Genomic DNA, 20,778 nt, shown 5'->3' with positions numbered 1-20,778 from the left:
CATCGCTCTCTGCAAGTCCCCTGAAAGGAGGCTGCAGCAAGGAGGGTGTCAGTCTCTTTTCTCAAGTGACAAGTGGTTTGGCACAAAGCAATGGCCTCAGGTTGTGCTGGGAAGGTACAGATTGAATAGAGGATTCTTCACAGAAAGAACAGTCAGGCTTTAAGCAGGCTGCTTTGAAACATGGTGAACGTTTCAGTCAGGCTGTTCATGAACGTGGTGGAGTCCTTGCCCCTGGAAGTATTTAAGAGATCTGTGGATATGGCACTTAGGGGAATGGTGTAGCAGTGGATTTGACAGTGTTAGGTGATGGCTGCAACTGGTGATCTTAGGGGTCCTTTCCAACCTAAAATGGATGTTGTGTATAAAGAGCACAGACCAGCGACTGGTCTGGCAAAAGTGTGGGCAACACAACTACTCCCTAGAATACACAACTAAGCCTTAGATAGGCTGTAGATAGGCTGTTATTTTCTGCTAATACAATGTTTGAACACATCAGTACTGCTTGCCTCGAATTTTCTTTTCATTGTCTCATTGTCTCTTCAAAGGAATACAACAAGGGTTTGGCTAAGAGTTTTTTAAAAAAAAGCTCATGTTTTTGAAACTATTGACTGTACAATGTCTTGACTGAGACAGACTGGAATTTAAGTGCACACATGTTTACAATAAATATGTGCTACTATATAATAGCAAACTTGTAATTGCATTATGCATTTTTCCCGTGGACATTAATGCCAGAAACTCATGGAGTTTCACTATGATAAAATACTATGAATTGTATACAAGAAAATCTTGTAAGATTTATACAAAGGAAATATACATAGATAAATGTGTATAACATGATAAAGGCGTATAATATAATAAAGGAAAGTTAGGTTTATGATGCAGTTTCTTTTTTTAAATTACTGGTAACTGCTGTGATTTTATCTAATATACTTTTTCTTCCATAGTTGAAAAAAGTTTGCAGAAACAAATCATGAAGTAGGGGCAGAGCCTTAATTTCATTAGGCACGCTGTAACTGGTGAAGATTAATGCATATATCTCTTGCTAATTCTTTTCAATTACTCAGTTCATATAAATTCCCAAACCTTGTTAATTATGCTGAAGTCAAGTGGTAATTTTTAACAGTATTTCCACAGCAGGGGAATTTTCCTGGTGTAACCTTGCCCTCCTGCAGAAACTCTCAGCAGATTAGGCATTCTGACTCTAGTTCATTCATTTTCAGCACAAGCCTAATTGCTGCCGACTGCCTGCCACAGGTACCCTGGTTATCGTACGTTTAAGGGATGTAGGTTCTTCTGAGAACAAATAAGGAAAGATTAATTGTTTGTTTTGTTTCATCCCAAGAGAAATGTGGGAGCTTAATCAAGAAAAATAATTTCTTCTGTTGATTTGGCTTATTTGTGGAAAGGGATAATTGTATAGAGGCAAAGCATAGAGCTATGCATTTTGAAAGAAATTTTGCCGTTTACCTACAGGGGAAGCAAAGATACAGCAAAATGAATGTAACACAACATTGGAACTGATGGGGATGGTTCACATTTCTCATAGTAAGTAATTTGGCTGCTGGGCTTTTATTTGAACCAATATTGCTAGGTGGTATTGTCATTTGTTTTGTCTGCTTCTTTGGAAATCTAATCAAGGAGACAATAGTAGGTGGAAAAACGCTTTTCCAAATTGTCCTTAATTGCTGGAGCACGAAGTGAGCTAAACACTCTGGTATTTCCAATTAAAGAACTTGTTTTCAGCAAGGACCATTAAATCTATCTTTCCCAATCTGATAAATAAGCTATCAAAGAGTGGAACAGATTAATTGAGAGCAATTAGTTCAAAGCTCAGTATAAAAGTCAGACTAAACCAATGTTATCAATGAATGCAAATTTTACATAAAGAAGCACTGAAAATGGAGTTGACAGTAACCAGAAAATACAAAAAGAATTTAATATGCGATGCAGATGTTTTCCCTCACAGCAAGAGCATTAAAAGCCACTTATTTGAAGACCTTAATTAATGGGATGTCAAAATATATTTGACAACTCCTTTGCTACATACATGTCTCTTACAACACAAGGAATAATAGACGTGTGAGGATCACAGATCCCGCAGCTAAGAGCCAATCACAAGATTTACTCCACTTGTATCTAAAACTCAAGACAGCCCTGGTTGTGGAACCATAGAATGGCTTGGGTTGAATGGCACCTTGAGCCTCCCTGCTGAGGGCAGGGTTTTAGTGTCACAGTTTGTTACTACTGGAAGATGTCATACTCTCTACCATGGTTTGTTTACATTTGTAACCAGTAGCAGTTGTGCTTAATAGCTTAAGCCTGGCATGTTATACTATTATTCCTTTTTAATACAGCTAGATCTCTATAGTGATGCATGCCTAGAGAGTTTTGAAGAGTGTCCCTTTCTCTCAGCTGTGTTTGCATGCCAGTTTGTATTGGTGTATATGCGGCAAGCATCGGTCTGTGCATGGCTTTTCTGAATATTTCCCATAATGATAAACTCTAGGGCTTTGAGCACTGTTAAGTTCAAAGAAAGTATTGCATGTTGTTCAGGTGACGGTGTTAGCTGTGTATATAAATGCTTTTGCATAACATGCTCCTAGATCTATTCTGTCAAGGAGAAAGAGGGAGACTGTATGCACTGTCTGTTCCATACGAAGCAGACTTCATTTCTAGGACAGTTTTTAGGGAGCTGTCTTAGGCAGTTGTATCATCCTCTGTGTTGACATGAATCGTGTCAACTCTTAAGTGCAAGTACACTGACCGACAGGGCTTGTAAAACTGCTCTCCTAAACCAGCAGCTTTTGGGGTGTGATTGGAGCCTGCTTTTGCGGAATTACAGTTTTTTAATGGTTAGGTAAAAATCTTATTTCTTATGCTGTTACAAACCACTGGGCATATCTATTCTAGGAAAATGAAAAGGTCAGTGCTAACTTTCCTGATAAGTGTTCTGAGAAAATGTCATTCCAGTTACATATATCAGGCAGGGGGAGTTCATTTTCAATTTCTGAGTGTCTTTTTAAAAATTATTTCTAGAATATCATCATCAGTGGGGAAATACAGTATTCATAACTGCGATAGAATCACAGAATCACAGAATCACAGAATCGTAGGGGTTGGAAGGGACCTCCAGGGATCATCGAGTCCAACCCCCCTGCCAAAGCAGGTTCCCTACACCAGGTCGCACAGGTAGGCGTCCAGGCGGGTCTTGAATATCTCCAGAGAAGGAGACTCCACAACCTCCCTGGGCAGCCTGTTCCAGTGCTCCATCACCCTCACCGTAAAGAAGTTCTTGTGCACATTGGTGCGGAACTTCCTATGCTCCAGTTTCTGGCCATTTCCCCTTGTCCTGTCTCCGCACACTGCTGAAAAGAGTCTGGCCTCGCCACTTTGCCCCCCACACCTTAGATATTTATAGACCTGGATCAGGTCCCCTCTCAGTCTTCTCTTCTCAAGGCTAAACAGACCCAGCTCACTTAGCCTTTCCTCATAGGGGAGATGCTCCAGGCCCTTCACCATCTTTGTGGCTCTCCGCTGGACTCTTTCCAAGATATCCCTGTCTTTTTTGTACTGGGGAGCCCAGAACTGGACACAGTACTCCAGATGAGGCCTTACCAGGGCAGAGTAGAGGGGGAGGATAACCTCCCTCGACCTGCTGGCCACGCTCCTTTTAATGCACCCCAGAATGCCATTGGCCCCCTTGGCCACAAGGGCACACTGCTGGCTCATGGCCAACCTGTCGTCCACCAGGACACCCAGGTCCCTCTCCACAGAGCTCCTCTCCAGCAGGTCATCCCCCAACCTGTACCGGTGCATGCAATTATTCCTCCCTAGGTGCAAGACTCTACACTTGCTTTTGTTAAACTTCATCTGGTTCCTTACTGCCCAGCTCTCCAGCCTGTCCAGGTCTCGCTGAATGGCAGCACAGCCTTCGGGCGTGTCAGCCAATCCTCCCAACTTCGTATCATCAGCAAACTTGCTGAGGGTGGCCACTACCCCCTCATCAAGGTCATTGATGAAGATGTTGAACAGGACCGGTCCCAGCACCGACCCCTGGGGAACACCGCTGGTTACAGGTCTCCAACCAGACTCTGCACCGCCAATGACAACCCTCTGTGCTCTGCCAGTCAGCCAGTTCTCAACCCACCTCACTGTCCACTCATCTATCCCGCACTTCCTCAGCTTCGTTATAAGGATGTCGTGGAAGACAGTGTCAAATGCCTTGCTGAAATCAAGGTAGACTACATCCACTGCTCTCCCCCCATCCACCCAGCCAGTGACAACATCATAGAAGGCTACCAGGTTGGTCAAGCACGACCTCCCCCTGGTGAACCCGTGCTGACTACTCCTGATAACCTCCTTTTCTTCCAGTTGTCTGGAGATGGCATCCAGCACAATCTGTTCCATCACCTTTCCAGGGACAGAGGTGAGGCTGACTGGCCTGTAATTACCTGGATCTTCCTTCTTGCCCTTTTTGAAGACCGGAGTGACATTGGCTATCCTCCAGTCTTCAGGCACCTCCCCCATTCTCCAAGACCTCTCAAAGATGATAGAGAGCGGTTCAGCAATCACCTCTGCCAGCTCCCTCAGCACCCGTGGATGCACCCCATCGGGTCCCATGGATTTATGAACATTGGTGTTGCCTAGGCGCTCTCGGACCGCCTCTTCCCTGACTAAAGGGAAGTCTTCCCCAGACCTTCTCACTAACCACCAGGGCCTGGGATTCCCGAGGGGGAGCTTTTTCACTGAAGACAGAAGCAAAGAAGGCGTTCAGTATCTCCGCCTTCTCAGCATCCCCCGTTACCAGAACACCCCCCTCACTTAGTAGGGGAACTACATTCTCCCTAGTCTTCCTTTTACTGTTAACATACTTAAAAAAACCTTTTTTATTATCCTTTACCACCTTTGCTAGATTCAATTCCAGGTGGGCTTTAGCCTTCCTCGTCGCATCCCTGCAGGCCCTGACAACATTTCTATATTCTTCCCGAGTGGTCAGATAGCGTGTTGTCACATCACTCATGTACTGATGATAACTAACGTGGTTCAACAGACATAGTACTTTGAGCAGTCAGATTCCAGTATTCTTCTTTAATGTCTTTGCTCTCAAGTTACTTGGTCGTCACAGATGTACCCTGAGTAACTGGTTTTCTGAACCCTGTCACATTGGCTTCTGCAAGTTTTTTTTGAATGTCCTCGAGACAGAAGTTAGACAACTTACACAAGTTAGAAAAGTGGAACCTCTCCCAATTACTCCAGATGTCAGGACATCCAGATTTCCCAGTGTGCTGTTCAGCATGGGATCCAGACCTCACACCAACTTCAGTGGTAAAATCTCTAATTTAATGTTTCATAAGGACTTATAAAGCAACAAAACACTTCAATAAAGTTGCAGTGGAACAGGATCTGTGCACAGAATTCACAGTTTGCAGGCTTGTGGCCATCAGCAGTGTAGCATTTGTCTCTACATTATCCCATCAAATATTTTTTTGTGTATATGGACTCTGAATCCAGGTCATGCACTGACACTTGCTAATGGTTTTGAACAGCAGCAGTTATGTAACTTCCCAGTGAGAAAGCAGTTTGCTATTTTTGGTATAAATACCATTTATAAGTGCTATTGGCTGTACAGGTGGATATCTTTATTGCTAGTTTTCAGTCAGCTCATACAACCCTACTAAGTTATCCGGCTTTAAACACTGAAATGATGAGGATGCATACTGGAAGAATAAGTTACCATAGCACATTGGGAACATTTTTAGTATTGGAAATAAAGGCTGGTGGGGTTTTTTTGTGCTCTAATGATGCAGTAAGCATCATTATGGTGATTATGTTTGAATGCGGATATCCAGGAAGGACAGTGATCATGCAGAAGTAGAGGGAGCATTTCAGTCTGGTCTGGCAGCCATGCTTGGCATCTGAAAATAAATTGACACTGACCTGAAGGAGAAATAAAAATATCCCATTGTTCTAATTTTGGGAATTAATTTGCCCAGATATTTCATTTCTTGGTGATATTCACCAAGAAAATTAGAGGGAAGTCCAGACCAATTGGTTGACGCTGAGACAGTGGACAGGTGGAGAGGTTGTTCTTATTAATGTGTGGATAGAGACATCTAAACTGTTTTCCACGTATTGTATTTACCTGTTTTCTCAATCAGCACGTTGACATTTTTAAATGTATATTGGATTCGTTCAGCTTCTTCCCAGTTTTTCTGGATTGTCAGTTTTGTTTTAAATTTCATTTTGTCCTCTTGACTCGTTCATGCAATTTAAGCAACAGTCATGTTGTTGGCTTGCAGTGATCAAGTGTTTGAGGTCACTTCCATATCCAGCCAACAGCTGTAAACTTAAATTCTACTATAAACCCTCTCTGAACTCTTATGCTATATTCATATCCCACTTTGAGTTTTTGGCACCAGTTGTTGAGACATACTTAGGCTGATGGCATAGTTCAATTTTATTTGCTAATCACGGAGTCCAGAGTCTGATTAAGCTCTCTGCACCATAGTATTACCATGCTTAACTGTCTCTTAAGAGGCAGTAAGAAATGTAACTTAAAAAAAACAATTTAAACTTAATTTCAGGTGCCTACAAGGTTTATTTCTAGGGTAAGCCAAGGCCTTCAGGGACACAATAACTACTAAGAATGGTGCAACAATCTTTTCACAAGTTTTTCTTCCTTGGGAAACCCAGAGACCAAAAATGAATAACAGAAGTAAAGAACATTTCTGTCTAAAAAATCTGGACTATGTGCTTGATAACTAATGATTCCCAATTTCAAACTCACTGGTAAGTTTTATTGTCAACAATAAAGTAGTCCTCCAGTTGCTGGTTAAGGAACATAAAGCAATTCCTAAGTAGGAAGATAGCATCAAAAACATTTTATGTATAGACAGCAGCTCAGCTTTCTTGCACTGTTTTAATGTTGTGTTCATTTTCAACAGAAATCCAGGTAGCTGTGCTACTTCCATTAGGGAGCTCACTTGCAATCTTATTTATCCTTTGGAGAGAACTCATCCCTCCTTTAATAATATAGGATATGGGGAATTTTTGCCAAATCGGAACCTTATTTGCAGAGCTATATGCTGTAATAAATGCAGCCTCCCACTGACGCCACTTGTCTGCCATCAGCACAGAGGAGGTAAATAAGCATTCACTGATCAAGTTGGGACTGTCTCTTTTCACAGGCAATTGCACTGTTCTCACCTTTATCAAGGAATCCCTTGCTGGTGAGTTTTGGGAGGGATAAGTGTCAAAGAACAGAACCATAATGAAGTACCTGTGATTGAACAAAGATTACATTGCTCTGTTAATTCTGTAAAAACTTGTCAGTTTGCCACCCAAATAAATGCCTAGAGTGCGTAAAACATGGAGCAGAGTGACCTCTAGAAGAAAAATCAATGGCAATTCATATTTCATATGTCTATAATTGCTTGTGAGAGCATGGCAGCAGTTTGTTTATAGAGCAGCTTGTTCTACCAGGAATTGTTTCCTGACTTTTTCTTCTTTTCAGTGGTGGTGCCTCTCATGGATCATGAGTTACAGCCAGATGCAGCAATAGAGAACTTTTATTGGTGGCGATTTTTTATTATTACTTTCACATTACTGTCTTCAGAATTGCTGTGTTTGAACCAGAGCACTAACCTGTCATCACAAGTACTCCACGTTCACAACTGTTTCCTCGGAAGACTCCTGATGCTGTTTTCTGTTTTCCTTTTAGTAGGCAAGGCTTTATCTTCTGTGAAGTTATTCATTTGCTAGCATTTTAGCCGTCAAACTGAACACACTGTGAGGCCTTCATTTTTAAGCCATTTCACAGAGAGACAAGGAATTCTCCATCTGCTAATTTAGAGACAGAAATTTCAAGATGCCTCCCCCGCCCTCTGCTTTGCTTTGTTTTTTTTATTTCTTTTTTTTTAAGATGCTGTTGTAAGATTTGTATCCCCACTGAGGACCAAGATGTCATAGGGATAGAGAAAATGCCGCTCACTTTATGGATTACTGTTAGGTCAACAAAACTTTGGCAGCATTGATTAACTTGACAGTGAGTACAGCAGTACATTTATCACTTATGGCTGTGCTGTAGAAAATCTAATAAGAGGCAAACAATTCCCTTTAGAGCAGTAACAGGTTCACTGTGGCTAACGGTGCATGCACTGGAAATTTCTGACTTTAAATTATACCCTTGCTGCTAGTTGGGTCATTGACTCAAAGCTACTGCACTTTTGCTGCCATGTTCTGTATTATTAATTTGATCAAAATTGCTTTGGCTTCTATAAATGTGATCAAACTGTATATTGGAGTTCATATCAGCTCATATGTGTTTTTGAAGAAAGCATGTGGAATGAGCTTGCTTTGAGCTTGCAGGAGGGGAAGCTATCTATTACAGCTAAAGGCTGGGTTCTCACAAGATTATAAGATGAAAAGACTGAAGTGTTGCTCCTGAATTAATCTCCCCTTCAGATTTTGACGAACCCATGCCTTATGTGTATCTTGTTATTAAACAATTATTTCAGTGGTTGATCAGAAGGACTTTTTTCATACATGTGATTCTGTACGTTATTAATTACCAGCAGTTGCCTTAAAAATTCTCTGCATGTGTATTTATAGATAGATTTATAGATTTGTTAGATTTATAGAACATATATTTGTGTTCATACAGTTATCTTGTTTATTCAAAGAGTTGTGAGGAATGAATAATGAATAAGTGATTCTTTTCTCTCCGTTTATAAGGACTGCTGCTTGACCACTAGTTATTGTTTGTTTCAAATACCTTATTTTGGATGGGAAATGGTTTTTTGTGCAGTCTATTTATGCTTATTGTTATAAATATTTCCTAGAAGTCCACAGCCAATGCATTGGGAAGTGTCTGTGTTGCAAATGTACAAAATGTATGTTTTCTTTTGTTGCTGTTGTTGATTGTTCTTTTAAATGAAGGTAAGATATTATTTTCCTGAAGCATCCAAAAGCTTTCCTGTCTTAAGATACAGGCCTTGTGCCTGAATAATTGCATTCCTACGTACAAACAGGAAAGAATGAGAACATACAAATCAGAACATATGGTATGCAGTTTAATTTGTGGCTTTGTTTTTCAAACATACTCAACAAAATTACTGTTCAAATGAGAAAGCAGTTAATTTTTTTAGTGTAGGGGATCGAGCTCACTGGAGAAGAGAGCGTTTGTGATTAATAACTGTTATTTCAAGCACTTTGTGTTATTTTTGGAAACCGTTTAAATTGGTGGGTTTGTTCTACAATATCTGTAAAAATGATGTTGTTTTCTTTGGTGGTAGAGAAGTATTCTACTCGAATCAATTGTCAGGAGGTTTAATGTAATAAGGCATTTTGTGGTCTGCCTAAAAGAAACACTGTGCAAAAGAAATTCCCATAGCAGTTTGTTTTTAACAGAAAAACTGAGTTCACCTGAAACACTGAAAATACATTGAAAAGCAAGACTTAATAAGGCGGAGCATTTTCACTGGGTTTCTGTCCAGTGTGAACCTTGTAATGGCTTTTATTTAACCAAGTATCTGTGCTAATGGTAACATAGCTCAATTAACAGCATAACAGCAGTTTCTGTGCTACAAATCATCAGGCAGGCTGGCGTAAGGAAGGCAAGAAATTGAAATAGTGTTTTCAGCTTCATTCTCCATTTTTTAATTTGAAGGGCAGAAGTTGTGTTTCTCACTCAGATCATACATTAGAGGCAACAAGACACATTTCCACACGTTTTCCAGGGTTCATGCAATAAAGAAGTTACCCTACTGCCTGCCTTACTGAACAGAGACCTGATATTGATTAGCTATCACAGTGGCATCAGAACTACTCTTAGGATTCAATTTTTTTGTTGTTTTGCATATTTTATTGATCAAAAGTGGTAAATGAGCATCAAGCGTGCAAGAAGACGATGAATTGTTTACTTGCATAAAATAACCTTTCAATAAGCGAAGATGCATTGCTCACACTTTTGGTGCTGTTCTGCTGCCGAAGCAGATGGCATTCAGCTGCTATTGATTTGCTCCTATAGTTACAGAGCAGCATGTAACAGGGCACGCTCGTTTCACTGAAAGAGAGGTGAGAGATTTTTTGCCAAGGTGGTGGGCTTGAAAAAGGGAAGGGAAGGAAGGTTTTTTTTCCTGGCCTTTTTTTTTTTTTTTTTTTTTTTTTTTTTTTTGTATGTTAAGTTTTTTCTTGAGGGAGGTGGGAAGCGAATAATAAAAAGTAGAAAACCTTGTAACTCTGTTAGCAGCATTACAAAAAACAAAAAGCAGAGTGTGCATGGTTGCAGAGAAGGGGAGAGTTACTTTGCCTAATCCTAGCACTTTCAGTAACATTAATTCATGATAAGGGCACGCTGACTCTGAGCAAGCAAGTGCCTGAAATTGCAGAAAGCATCAAGAATTTACTATCACAAAATCTACACCTGACTTCTTAGTTTGTGTATTTTTCATTTATTTATTTATTTATTTGTACATAGTTCTTCTTATTTGTGTGAAGACCCTCAGCTCCTTTGCGAGAGAAAATCACACTGTGATGTGCTGGGCTGGATTCTGCACACAGCTGATCTCACTGATGAGTGAAGACTTTGGTAATTTGCTGTTGCATCTTTCTGTGAGGTGGTGGGATGGCACAAAGAGCTTTTTCTGACAGTGTATTTGAAAGGGGTTTTAATCCAGTGTTTCAGCACTCAGGGATGAAAAAGCAATAACTTCAACAGATTTTAATGAAATGCAGATATATCATAAAGCACCATGAATAGAGCAGAGGAATAGTTGTCCTAGGACAAAGCACTGCATTTAACTAACAGGCTCCTTCTGGAAGAGCAGTGCTGCTGCCAGCATGGGGAAGTCCTGGTGTCCTTTAAGGTGGAAAGAAGTCTGAGGAATATTTTTTGAAGAGAGCAAACCTTAGTGTTTCTTCAGAAAACAGATGCTTTAGAATCAATGTGTAGTGCTGTCAGCCAAGCATTTACTGCATTGTTATGAGCTGATTGGATCTTGCCCTCCTATGGGGCTAGGGAAATGTTTTAAACATAAGAACTATTACGAGCAGATGTTAATTTAATGTAATTTGGAAAAGTTGGGTATATTTAAATGGAATTTTTTGTGCACAGTGTTTCTAGAGAAAACCGGTTGCTATCACAAATTAAAATAAATACCCTTATGTTGTTATTATATCCCTATGTTATCTCTTTATGCTATTGGAGCTGACTTCTGTTTCCTCAGCTACCCTGTCTTCCATTTCTGAGTGCATAAGTGATCAAAACTTACTTTGTGCTTCATTAGCTCCAGAATTTGGATATCAAAGTCAGTTGCTTGTATTAATTGTATTAATCATTCGGCTAAAGATGAGATTTTTACCATGCATTTGCTGCTGAAGATGAGTAAGTATCGAGCAAATGCAATGTAGTATTTTCTTTTTAAGATGATTAAAATTTAACACAAGCTTCTGAATTTTAGAACTAAGTATACCAGTTGTTCTTATAACATTGCAGATCCTAACAAAGTATCCTGCAGTCCTTATACAGCACCAGATATTCTGTTGAAAAGACTACCAACTCTCAAAACTTAAAAAAAAAAAATAAAAAGAAAAACAAAACAAACATAAATATGAATGTATTTGGTGGGTTTCCCCTTCTTCACCTCTGCAAAAATGACACAATGAGTTCATTAACCCCCAGAGCAGTGAATTCCCTGTGCTTTCTGCGTGCACTTGTTTGGACTTCAGAGTGGGCACCTGCTGCTTAGTCTAATTAGTTTCAAAGGGAATGTTGAATCGTTACTCAGGAGTTTAGTCTGGCCCAAAATGTCTGACCAGAAAATATCAGGGAGACAAAATAAGTTACCGTAGGGCTGAAAAGCATTTTTGTTACAGTTCCTTCTGCGAACAGTGTGGATGGGGAATCATCCACGGGTGACTTCTAGATTTTTGATAGCATTTGAATTAAATTGTTGGTTTTGTGGAAAGCAAGATTTGTTTTCACAGTTTACTTCCTGAGTCTTTATCAACCACCTGACTCCTTCCTTGTTCCCAGCAAAGCCAACAAATATGAGTTAGTGCTGTTGAATATTTCTTATGAGGCAAAAAGCAAAGAAGAATACTATTTCTAGGCTACTCTTAAGTTCTTATGGGGACTTTTCAGTATTTTATTGTTTCTCTGGGCTTTTTTCAGTTCATTTGAAGCTTTGTTTATCTGATCAGAACCTCATTATTTAACCAGAAAATGCCAACATCCATTCCAACATCTGCATCTGTTGCAGAATAGTCTGTAGCACACTCGGGTAGAGCTCATCCAGAGAGTGCTTTTTGGGAGAGCAAGAAAAAATCATCCTGCAGGGCTGCTCATGTTTCTATGAGTATTGGGGTACCAATCTGTTGCACTTAGCTCTGAAGAATGAAGTAAAGCTGAATTCTTTGTTTGCTGCATTTTTTCCAGGCTTTCTTCCTTAATGTGCATCTAAAGGCATAGTAAATACAGTGTACAGAAAATACACCAATATAGGGAAAAAAATGGAAAATCTGTTTGCTCTTTGAAATGAAACACAAGGGAGAGGGGAAACGTATTTCAGTATGTCTGGAAATTAAGCATGAAAATACTTACAATCTCTGTTGTGTTTTAGCTGTTCTGCAGCTAAAATTATACTGTTTCAAAGTTGGTGTGTGTTTTTGTTTGTTTTTTTTTTAACCACATCTGTTCACTGTCCACTTAGTAGTTAAGCATTAATTGAAACTGTAAAGGTGTAATTAACTATCTCTCTAAATGAAGTACTCACTAAAAACTGCTTGGTAGATTTTTAATCAAAACAACTACAGTGTGTTAAAATTAGAATCATAGAATCACAGAATGGCCTGGGTTGAAAAGGACCACAATGACAATCTAGTTTCAACCCCCCTGCTATGTGCAGGATCACCAACCACCACACCAGGCTGCCCAAAGCCACATCCAGCTTGGGAGATCAGGTAAGGCAAAAGTGAAAATGTTAATAGGCTGTAGGCTGTTGAGAAACTTTCTGCACGTGTATCCTCAGTGATGTTCCAGTTTAACCTGTCGCTGCTATCTAGTTCATTTATCCTGGTTAGTGTGAGGATGCTGTGATAGATGGCTTGATGGTTTTGTGGCTCAAGAGATGTATCTGAGTGTTGATTTAATCAGAAGAATAAAAAAAAAGTGATTGGAAAGCTGGTGTAGGAATTTTTTACTATTCTCTAGTCTAGAGGCTCAGAGAGTTTAACTTCCAGTTTAACTGTCTTTTGGATCTGTGTGTCCTGTAATACCTACAGTCCAGGCTATCTTCCCTTTCAAGCTCTGCTGTACAAATGGCACACCCCTCCTTCTGGATGCCTTTTGTTAGGTAGTCTTTGAGCACTGGCTGGCAGGTACTTTGTATTGAGTGTCACTTCTGTGTTGTTGCACATATGGTATCTGTAGAGACCTTAAACATGGTTGGTACCTTCTCTTATTGAGAAACTGCCCATGAGTGAATGTTTCAGTGGTGATGAAAAGTGGTGATTCCTTAATGTGACAAAGTAGGTGTTGTATTTAGAAACAAATCTTTCTGATAGATGTAGTTCCCCCTTTCCAATGGCATACAATCACATTCTCAGTGCAGAAAGGGGTGAGCTTCTTCACAGTTCTTCATAATGGGTAGCACAAAGCACTGTTCTATCTGCTATTCAGAAAGGGGAGCATTTGCTCTTAGAAGTCTGGTTCCTCTCTCTACTTGTTTTTTAGTTAATAAGTTCTTTTGGTAACCTTTTTATCATTTCATGGGACTGTGCAAAGCAGTTCAGGAAAAGCAGGTTAATAGAAGAATGTAGACTAAAGTGCTGTAAAAGATGTGGGTTTTGGTCCCAGTGGAGACTGACACTCCAGCCTACTTACTGTAGCTGGAATGTATTGATTTTCTTCTCCCCCTTTTTAGCTGCACCACTGAATTAGGTATTGTGAAGCATCTTTCCCTGTGAAGAGAGGAAAAACTGTCATGAACTTTTTCACCCTAACAGCACAGCATTTCAAACTAAACCCGATTGAAGGGAAAAGCCTGTTAGGACTCTTAAAAACCCTAAAACTCTGCCCCCCGCACTCATTTCTCTCTCTCTAATGGCTGTTCCAGCAACCTTGAGAAGGAGTGATGGGTAACTGTAAGAAATTATTTTTAATTCTTTTTCATTTAAAAAGAAAAATAATTACAAAAAAAATCTGTGAAAACAATACATTCTGAGTTATGATCTCCTAAGGTTAGCAAAGTGGTCTTGCTCGGGTTTTCAGCAGGCTGTTCAGTCATTGTTATAATTGGCTGATGAGTAGGTTTGGACCTAACTAGAATGCCAGTGTTCGATTTCACAGTGTCCTCTGTGAAGATATGTCACCACTTACCCTGGCTTTAGTGACAATTTTCTAAAAAGGAAACTCGTGGGAAATCATTATGCTGTTTATATGTCTCCCCTGTTGGAGAGCATTATCCTGTGATATTTTAGCACTGTTTTCCACTGCATGATGGCATCTAGCTAAGGTTAAGGCAGAACAAATCCCTTTGCAATTTTGTGACTATATTTTACTTGCTGAAGGAGAAAAGATGACCGACAATTAAGTATTTTGGATGTCACTGAGAGAACATGTGCAACCGATCAATGGCGTCCTTAGGGAACGTGATTTTATGAAACTGATAAGGTAGAAAAATTGGGATTTTTGTGATTTATGCTACATAATAATAATTACATCCTTTTGATAACCAAAAAAAGAGTCATTTCTGCTCAGGCTTTCCTTTGTGCGTGTGGTGGGGGAGCTTTTGTTTTTTCTTGTTGCTTTGGGTTTTTTTTCTGAAGGATGGAGTAGTTTATTAAGGTATGACAGTAATGGGTAAATACCCTTTATGATTTCCTAAGAAAATACAGCATTTATACTCTTGGTTCAGCTGAGATCAATGAGTTTGAAAAATGTAAGTTTGGAGTCACTTCTCAAATTTGCCAGAGATTGTTTGTGATGGGTGTTTTAGCTCAACAGGGTCATTTTTTTAGTGAAGAATTACGTGTTCTGTTTTTTGTCTTTAATTAGTCCACTTAACATACTGAGACCCATATTTGAAATTCATTACTGTTATGTTTATAGAATTCAGATGTACTAGAAAACCACATTACCGATAAACTAATTGTGAAGTTTTATTATCGTTGTTTCCGGTTGCAGAACAAGCAAGGTGTAGTTGTGTTGAGAATGTCAAATATTCACTTGAATGAAGGTGACTTTTGAGCACCTTACCTCACAAATTACAGACTGTGGTTCAGAGGTTTCGCCTGCTCAGCTCTTCCTTACAGATGACCAAGTCTGTAAAATCGTATTAAAGTTTTCAGTCAGAAGTCAAAAATCTATTGAGGGAATGTTGGAAATGCATTAAACCAATTACAAAAGCACTTATCTCTGATTTAACAGTATGTTTGAAGAACTTAAATGCAAAATTGAGAACATCTAGTCTTTTCTCTGGACGCTTCGGGCTATCACCAGAGAGAGAAAATGAGGCTGGAAAGATGTCCTTAATTCAGTATGGCTGTTTTTCTGTTCTTCCCAAGTTTTGTTCTAAAAGTATATCTGTACAGCAGGTCAGTTCCATTCATGTGTATTAAACAGCTGGATCATGTGCTGGCCCTTTTTTGCACTGAAGCCAGTCAAGCCAGTATATTATTACCTACGTTTTAGTATAATCCACTTGTACTTTATTTTGTAAATTCTTAAAACAATGTCACATTAAATTAATTGGAAAATCCTCTTTGTTTTGTTTTGTTTTGTTTTCAATGTAGTCATACAATTCTGGAAATGGCAAAATTCCCTATCAGCAGAGGTGGCATCCAGAATACAATGTAAAACTGCCTTTGCTTCCCTGCAAGTTCTGCTTCCTGAAGTTTATTGAAGAGCTTATTGGAAAGTAAAGTTACTGATCTGTTTTTAGTAGGACACTAAAAGAAAAGCTTTTGTGTGTGTGTGTGTGAACTACATTTGGTCACGGCATGTTATCAGGGGTTGAGTAGACATGATGCATACCATGAAAAAGAAATGGAAGGAAATAGAATGCAATATTCATCATCCGGAGTGAGCAGGAGCAGCAGCAAATAGGTTCGTAACAGCTGCAAGTGCTTTCCTTTTATACAACAACATATTTTCCTTTTCTTTCCTGGCAATCACTGCTCTGTGCAGCAGCCTCAGCAGGCAACTTTTCTTTGGGACAAAGCTGCCAGGAGGTGCAGGTATGAGGTTGTACACAAGCGTTGGGTGCCCTTAAGCATCTTTAAACAACTTTTTATAGCTGTCCATTTTAATATAATTAATGAGATGGTTTTATTTGAGCATGTCATGAACATTGTTATGCAGTTCACACACCCACTGAATATGCATACATCTCCACTCCTCCTTCTGTGCATAACCCAACTGCAGAACAAGATAAATTTTGCAGCAGCGGAGTGCTGATTTTACAGAATGCAAATGAAGTGGCATTTTTAATGCAGCATCTTCATATAGAGGTGAATTGAAAGGCTTAAAACCTGCCAACTACTCAGATCTTTCTGTTTCTTCTGTAAAAGTTGTTAGATCTGTTACAGTCTAGAACAGAAGATAGCATTTTTCCCTGCTGTTCATTTAACTTGTTAGTGATGGTGTCAGCTGTGGAAGAAGTGTAGATTCTAAATTCATATCTGCAAATGAAACATGAAAAAAGAACCATTTATCAAATAGCTTTGTTTCCAAATGCTTCTCTTTAGATCTCTGCACACTGTGTGTAATGTTTACATGAGCAAGGTTTTCCTTACACAGATAACCAAAATGTCTGTTATGAAACTTCAGCACAAAGTGCTTTGAGCCTGCAGTGGATGACCTCTACAAGTCTTTACCAGCCTCATTTCTTTGTAAGCCTGTTATCCTCTATGTGCTGTTGCACTCTCCTAGTGATAGTACAACATTGGAATACACACGTGGGAAGAAGTTATCTGCCTATAGGCAAAGTAACATCCCCTCCTACCACTGATGGTATTTCTACTTTAGATTTGTTTCTTCTGATAGAGAATGTGAACACGAACATAATGAACAGGAATAGCTTTGCTTGTGCAGCCACTTGTATATAACCATTTATTTATAATTCTAGAAAGGTTTCTTCTGTGTGTATGTTTGTTCTAGACCAAAGAACTTTGGGATGAGCTCATGGTTTTACTTGTATGTTAAGTGCTGTACTCGAACATCTGCTTATGTGTATGGACTGTTTTGTTTGCCTTGTGAAAAGCAGCTGCTGTTTTTCAGCCTGCCTCTACGAAACTGACAGAGCTCTGTTGTTTTCATTGAAAATTATTCTTACATGATGAATGTACATGTAAGCATTTCATTTATTTGCCATGTGTTTTTAAGCGTACTTCTGATTTATTTATTTAAAATTGTAAATCATCTTACCTGCAGAAAACCAAAGGAGGCTGCAGTGCTCCCAGCTATCATGTCGGTGCTGGGGAAGAATGTGTCAGGTCTGGCCAGCAGGCCTCTGGTCAGAGCTCCATCTTCAGGAACCACGGCGTGGATGGAGCAGCACACTGTATGCTGATCTGCTAAGCCAAGCAAAGAGCTGAAATTAGCATTTCCTAAGATGTGCATTAATAAAATTCTAAAAAGCTGAGACTTCTGTTTTTCACCAATGTAGAAATAAAAAGACAAAAACTAATGGTGTTACTAACAGGAATGTTTTGGTAGCTTGAACAGAAGAGCTTAATATTTAACATGTAAAAAAACTCTTGATTTTCTGTTGTCCCCCCCTTTTTTTTTTTTGTTTATTACAGACAGTCATTTTAGAAAATGAAGAGCTTCCTAAAATATTTCTCGATTTCCTGAATGTTCGACATGTACCTTCCCTGCCAAAAGCAGAAAGCTGTGGGTAAGCTCTCATCTACTGAAAAATAAATGGAGGCCAGAAAGCCCATATCCACTCAGTGCTGATGCAATTTCATTGACTTAAAATGGCCTTGCTGCCAAATCTTAAAGCTGTAAAATAAATGGGCATTAGGTTCACTTAAATGTGTTTATATATCCTCAAAATGTGGTAAAAGAAATCCAGCTTCTTTAAAGGCAGAAGCAAAGTTTAAAGTACTATTCTTGGAAAATAAAGAAGAGATAAAATAGGCTTTTCTCATAGTTCTTAAAGTATCAGGTGAATTTTAGAAGATATTCATAAATACTTCCTGCATAGAAAGCACTTGTTCATGTGTGTTTTATGGTTAATATTTGGTCAAAGTAGAAATTCATTCTGTGATCACTTCTGCATTCACCCTCTCTGGGTTTGAAAAGGGGTGTTTCACTTCTCCATTGACCCCAATAGCCCCACTGCCCTCTTCTGGTAAGGGTCTGTTCCTGGGGGTTGAAAAGAGTCTCGTGTTATGATCATGGTGAGTGTAGAGAAATTCCAAAATCAGCATGACCAGAAGTTGTGTTATCATCTGTGGGTTTGTATGGAGAAGCATTTCCAAACCTGGCGCGGTTGAAACTTCCAGCAGCATTGTGGAGTTGTCCCTTTTCCTCTTCAGGGAATATTCTGTGTGCCTGCAGGGGAGAGAGGGCGGGTTGGAAAGCATACAGGTTATGGTGGGGCCCTCTTGATGTAGAGGAGCCTGGGTCTATAGAGCGGTCTATGGAGGTCAGAGGTCTGATGAGCTTGTTGTCTCCATTAAAGCAGACGTGTGATGCAGACATGTGATCCAGCCAGTTACACTGCTGAGTTGTGGAGCCAAACTAAAACCACCGTGACATGTGGAGATCCAGAATGGAACTGGAGAGGAAGGGATGGTCCTCTAGTTACTTTGAATGGGAATAAACCTGCTGCTGGTTTTCAGCAGAAAATCCTTTCAGCAGATTCTTAAACCATTCCCTACCTCCCTATATGGGCATTTTCATTAAGATAAGTTAAGGTCTACATCGTAAGCCATGATTTTTCCCAGAGAATAATTGCTTTGCCATTCTAAAGGTGAGCAGTTATATACTGAAATTACTGTTCAGTTATGGCACAGCTAATGCTAAAGATCTGTAGGGATGATTCTATTATAATGTGTTCATATAGTGCCTTTGAGGGTGATATGTAGTAGTGAATATGCTCCATGTGCAGTCAGTGTGATGTTAACAGCCACACTACCCTCAACAGCTAGAGAAAACTATATATACTAAATCCATATTGTCCATAAATAAATGATCAGGCATTGTCATCATATCAGTAATGCAGGGACAAGTGGCAGGCTTGTAGCATTCACTTGTAGTTCATTATATCAGCCAGTGCCCCAGGTGGGATTGCACCCCTGTCACTTTATAGGTAGATATGGTTATGAACCCATTGGAGGAGAGTGGATGTTGACATTCCCAAGCAGTGGTAAAATAATATGGCCTCCTACATTTGATGCTCTCAATGCATTACGCAACTACAGACCAGAGGAAGATTGCTCCTTTTGATGGTTCCTGAAGGATTTTGATTGGTTTGTTTTTTATTATAGAGTAATTTCATTAATTTTATTGTAATGGAAATTTCTTTTTACTTTAATTGCAGCTCTTTTGATGAAACAGAGTCTGAAGAATCAAGGTGAGCTCTATTTTTACTCCTTCTGCGAAGTCACTTTCATGAACTACTTGAAATGATGGGCACTTGCTGTATTTTCCTTACAGTTGTCAAAATTAAGAGTAGTTTAGGACTATAATAGGATTTATCTGTTACACGCCATGGCTAGTTCTGTCAATTGCATTAGCTCCATCTATCTGTGATGACACTTGCGCACGCCTTAACGCCTGTATTTAGAGATTCCCTGCAAAACCCCATAGAACACCATTCTAACGGAGCAGAACTGAAAGTGGCTGCTGTGAGTGTGCCCACCATGGGAAGGCTGTGAATGGAGCCTGCCTGCAGCAGCAGCAGCACGCAGGATGCAGCGTGGCCCTAGGCAGCCTGGCGACCTGTCTGTCAAAGCTGGTTTGTACAATGCTCTGTTCACTGTTCTCCAGTACCGACATCTCTGTTCTTCGTCTTTGCAGCAAACTGTCCCACCAGCCTGTGCTGCTGTTCCTGAGGGATCCCTATGTCTTGCCTAAAGCCAATGGTAATCAAACTTGTCATCTGTTAACAGTGCTGTATGACCTGCCCTGCACCGCGCCAACCGCATTATTATTAATACAAGCCGAGTCAAACAACACTGGTCTGAAACCTAATAACCTGCCAATAAGGCAATAGCTCTTGAGTGAGAAACCATTACAGCTTAGGATGGGGTGGGTGATTTATAAAAGGATGGATTTTTTCTCCTAGTTGTTTCTCAGACAAATCTACTGAGAATTCAAATCAGAAGACTGAGGACATTACTTCTCTTTTTTTTGTTGTTGACCCTTGGGGCTGCTTTGCCTGAAGGATTTGAACTTAGAGGCCCAGTCCTTCATAAGTGACTTTTCCCTAAACACCAGTCAATCTGCTGTGAGCATGTTTGTATTTCCATTTGGATTATTACTATTTCTTATCATTTATAACCTCTAGAGCTCTTGAGAGGGACAAAAAAAAAAAAAAAAGTATACTTTTAAACATAATGGATGTGTTCACAGAGCATTTATGTTAGCCTCCATCTCTTAATACGTTCTTCAAAAGAGTGTTTGAAATAGCTTGTTGTAAACCTTTTTTCCTTTCATTTTTTAAGAGTTCTTTGCAGCATTAATTTAGAGAGCATATATTCTGTTCTCTTGATAAAATCAAATATGTGTAGGGATTAAGAAAAACAACATTTTTATACTGTGTT

General features: G+C 39.6%; 1 protein-coding gene across 5 annotated transcripts in view; it reads left to right on the top strand.

The window, feature by feature from the left end:
• The window catches only part of SNX24 (sorting nexin 24), an 80,253-nt gene that overhangs the window by 55,471 nt on the left and 4,004 nt on the right, over positions 1–20,778 (top strand). For all 5 annotated transcript variants that reach the window (XM_031607162.2, XM_090132678.1, XM_090132679.1 and 2 more), the window contains exons 4-6: positions 17,806–17,900; positions 19,554–19,586; positions 20,033–20,097. In XM_031607162.2, coding sequence (XP_031463022.1) covers positions 17,806–17,900; positions 19,554–19,586; positions 20,033–20,097 — 193 coding nt within the window. The remainder of the gene's footprint in view (positions 1–17,805; positions 17,901–19,553; positions 19,587–20,032; positions 20,098–20,778) is intronic.

This window comes from Phasianus colchicus, chromosome Z (genome assembly GCF_987193195.1).
Source record: "Phasianus colchicus chromosome Z, bPhaCol1.hap1.1, whole genome shotgun sequence".
NCBI lineage: Eukaryota > Metazoa > Chordata > Aves > Galliformes > Phasianidae > Phasianus > Phasianus colchicus.
This window is presented reverse-complemented; position numbering and strand designations above follow the sequence as displayed.